The sequence below is a fragment of the Topomyia yanbarensis genome, chromosome 2, assembly GCF_030247195.1.
Source record: "Topomyia yanbarensis strain Yona2022 chromosome 2, ASM3024719v1, whole genome shotgun sequence".
In the NCBI taxonomy this organism is placed as follows: Eukaryota; Metazoa; Arthropoda; class Insecta; order Diptera; family Culicidae; genus Topomyia; species Topomyia yanbarensis.
Genome location: NC_080671.1, coordinates 193,849,286 through 193,852,734, shown reverse-complemented (window position 1 = coordinate 193,852,734; position 3,449 = coordinate 193,849,286). Strand labels below are relative to the sequence as shown.

General features: G+C 45.1%; 1 protein-coding gene across 1 annotated transcript; it reads right to left on the bottom strand.

The window, feature by feature from the left end:
- Positions 1-776: 776 nt before the first annotated feature.
- Positions 777-2,828, bottom strand: LOC131679965 (uncharacterized). Its single transcript, XM_058960708.1, has one exon. It carries the CDS (start codon positions 2,826-2,828, stop codon positions 777-779), a length of 2,052 nt encoding a protein of 683 aa, XP_058816691.1.
- Positions 2,829-3,449: the final 621 nt, after the last annotated feature.

The following is a 3,449-nucleotide window of genomic DNA, read 5'->3' as shown; positions in this document are numbered from 1 at the left end:
CGTTTGCATTACACGCCAACTTGGTTAACTTCCGATAAATCTAAACTTTTACGACTTCAACCTCATACGTCTGGATCGAGAAAGTCCCTACGGAAGAGTAGTTTTGGGAAGCAAAAAGCGCTATGGCTTTCCTCGGAAGGGAGGAAGGAGATAACTGTTCGGGCCTAGGGGTGGCCCTTGGTGTAGGAAACTTGCAGCTTGCTGTTGGTGGCTGGATATGTTTACACTTGTCCGCAGACAAATAAAACTCTTGGATGGACCACTCAAAACAAACCGCAAACAACTTATGTGGACTGTATTGTGGAAAACCACTTGCTGCTGGATGTGATGTGATTAGACCAAAAAGCACTGTTTCACACTTTACACTTTATTTGGAAACTCACTCTGTCACTTGTACTTCACACTTTACTTGTTGGAATAATACTCTTCACTTGTACTTCACACTTGTTGAAATGAAACTGGTTGCTGCGATGCGCAGAACGCGCGTATTACACGCCACACGTTCTAGAAACGCGTGGCTCATCCGCGATGCTTGTCGATGCCATATCACACATCAATTGTTCTTCGTCTCCTTTCCGCATCGGGCGATTGTATATTTGGCTCATTCACGCTTGTTGAGAATGATGCATTGCCGCGCGTATCGATGCTGCTGCTATTGTTGTTGCTACTGCTGTGTGTGAGATGATCGTGCGCGAAAGGAATATTTGGCGTTCATTCGAGAATGTTCTTGCTAGTTGGAGATGTTGCTCGATAATAATGAAATGGTGTGGACAATTTTATTTGGCAGTGATTAGCGCTGCACAGAGGCGCGAACATACTCCCCCGGGCTGGGATGGATTCCCAGAATTATTAGGATGTTCATACTTAGAAAACCGGTTGTCCTCAATCGGAAGGATTGATAGCTTCGAGCTGGGGTGTCTCAAATATGAATTTCCTATATCTCCAGCGACTACCCATCCGAAATGAGTCTCTCGAAGATCCGGAAGGTCATCAGCCATTTGGAAGAATCCCGATTTTAGCAAACGGAAGAACTTGGATACACCGATGAGTATGTCAACATGGTTGGGCGTATGGAACTGCGGATCCGCCATTTTAAAACCTGCTGGTATCGGCCAATTGGATATATCGATCTTTGTTGTGGGAATCACTTCCGTTACTTTGGGAACAACCAAGCATTCTATCTCCATGCTGAAATTGTTGGTTCTGGATTGAACCTCTGCAAGAATTATGTCTTTGGCGTACGTTTTTGATTCTCCTATGCCAGTAATAGGAATACATACTGGTTTTCTTTCAAGACCTAAACGGTTCGCCATTGATTCGGAAATTAAATTTACCGTGGAACCGTTGTCTAACAAAGCGCGGCAAGAAATAACTCCTCCGTTGCAATCTCGCACATTGACGACGGCCGTGAGAAGCATAGGAGTTTTCTGTAACTGGGAGTGGTTGCACGAAGATGGCTCATTACCAAATCGTTCACTGTGGGTTGATTCGAATGCTATCGACGAGCTTGTTGGTTGACTTACAAAACTTCCCTGTGGCGCAACATTCTGCAACGGAGTATCATAGTGCAACATGGTATGATGTTTCTTTTTGCATTTGAAGCATGCCTTAGTGGAGTGACATTGTATCGATCGGTGTCCAACTCGGAGGCAGTTAAAACAAATATGTTTCCTCCTCACCATTGCGAAACGCTGGCTGATCGATAAGTTTCTGAATGACGGACACTTGAAATTAAAGTGATTGCATCCACAGAAGTCACACTGAGGTCCTTGTTTTGGCTGTGTTGTAGCTGCGTAGGATCTATGGAATGATGTCTTGGTGGTTTGTGGTACGGGATTGACATGCTGTGGCTTGATGGAAAATTCGTTGCGTTGTGTTTGGTTTTGACATCGCTCTAGTACGTAGACACGGTTTTTCAGGAAAGCAATGGTTTCGTCATAGGTAGGCAGTTCCCCACGCTTGATTGTTGACTCCCAGTGTATCTTGGTTTCGTCATCCAGCACTCTAGCCAGTATATAAATCAGCATCTGCTCTGAAACTCCAGTGAAATCCTGGCCAAGAAATTTGAGATTCTCCACATGGCTGACAAAAGACTCGACGAGAGTTCGTAATTCATCGTAGCTCCCCTTGGACAACTTCTTCGTGTTAATGAGACCTCCAATGTGTAGATGAACTATGCGTCTTTTATCTTCGAAGCGTTCCTCGAGCAGCTGCCATGCCCGCTCATAATTTCCATCGCTCATAGTTTTTGCGTCTATTATACCTGCAGCGTCTCCGATGAGTGATTTTTCAAGATGATACAGTTTGATGCGGTTGGATTCGTTGGATTGATCCACCACATCCCGGAACATCACTTTAAATTTTTCCCAGTGCTCATACCTGCCATCAAATGTAGGAATTGCACGAGGAAGAGACTGTTGGACTAGCAACGGTGGTTGGGTTGCTGGTGGATGCGGCTGCTGAGTTGTTGGTGGGGCGAAATTCTGGAGCCAGGATTCCAGAAAAATTGAAACTTCTTCATGAAGATCGACGAACTGCATGAAACACTCATCTTGTTCATCACGTTCACTTGTTGGGATTTGGGCTACGATCTCTTGGTGATGCTTAGTGAACTCGACATATGCACCTTCAACACTTTTCTGGTACACTTTTATCTGAGCTGGTGTTAGCTCTGTTTGCTCGGTTTCAGCTTTCTGCAGGATGTTTCTGATTCTGCTGATGATCCGTTGCGCCATTCCACGGTTGTGGATCAACGCATTCACAGGTTGCTCTTCGGCTTTTTCACCTTCCGATGGGGTAGCCTTCTTTGCTGGCGTTCTTTTCGTCATTTTGCACTTTTTTCACTCACTAATCACACCAGAAGTCACGGTGGCAATAGGAACGATGGACCTAATATCCGGTTCGAGAGGACCAATGTTCGGGCCTAGGGGTGGCCCTTGGTGTAGGAAACTTGCAGCTTGCTGTTGGTGGCTGGATATGTTTACACTTGTCCGCAGACAAATAAAACTCTTGGATGGACCACTCAAAACAAACCGCAAACAACTTATGTGGACTGTATTGTGGAAAACCACTTGCTGCTGGATGTGATGTGATTAGACCAAAAAGCACTGTTTCACACTTTACACTTTATTTGGAAACTCACTCTGTCACTTGTACTTCACACTTTACTTGTTGGAATAATACTCTTCACTTGTACTTCACACTTGTTGAAATGAAACTGGTTGCTGCGATGCGCAGAACGCGCGTATTTATATTACACGCCACACGTTCTAGAAACGCGTGGCTCATCCGCGATGCTTGTCGATGCCATGTCACACATCAATTGTTCTTCGTCTCCTTTCCGCATCGGGCGATTGTATATTTGGCTCATTCACGCTTGTTGAGAATGATGCATTGCCGCGCGTATCGATGCTGCTGCTATTGTTGTTGCTACTGCTGTGTGTGAGATG

Excerpts from the sequence above, each read along its gene's own strand:
- LOC131679965 (XM_058960708.1), bottom strand. The coding sequence starts at position 2,828 with ATGACGAAAAGAACGCCAGCAAAGAAGGCTACCCCATCGGAAGGTGAA.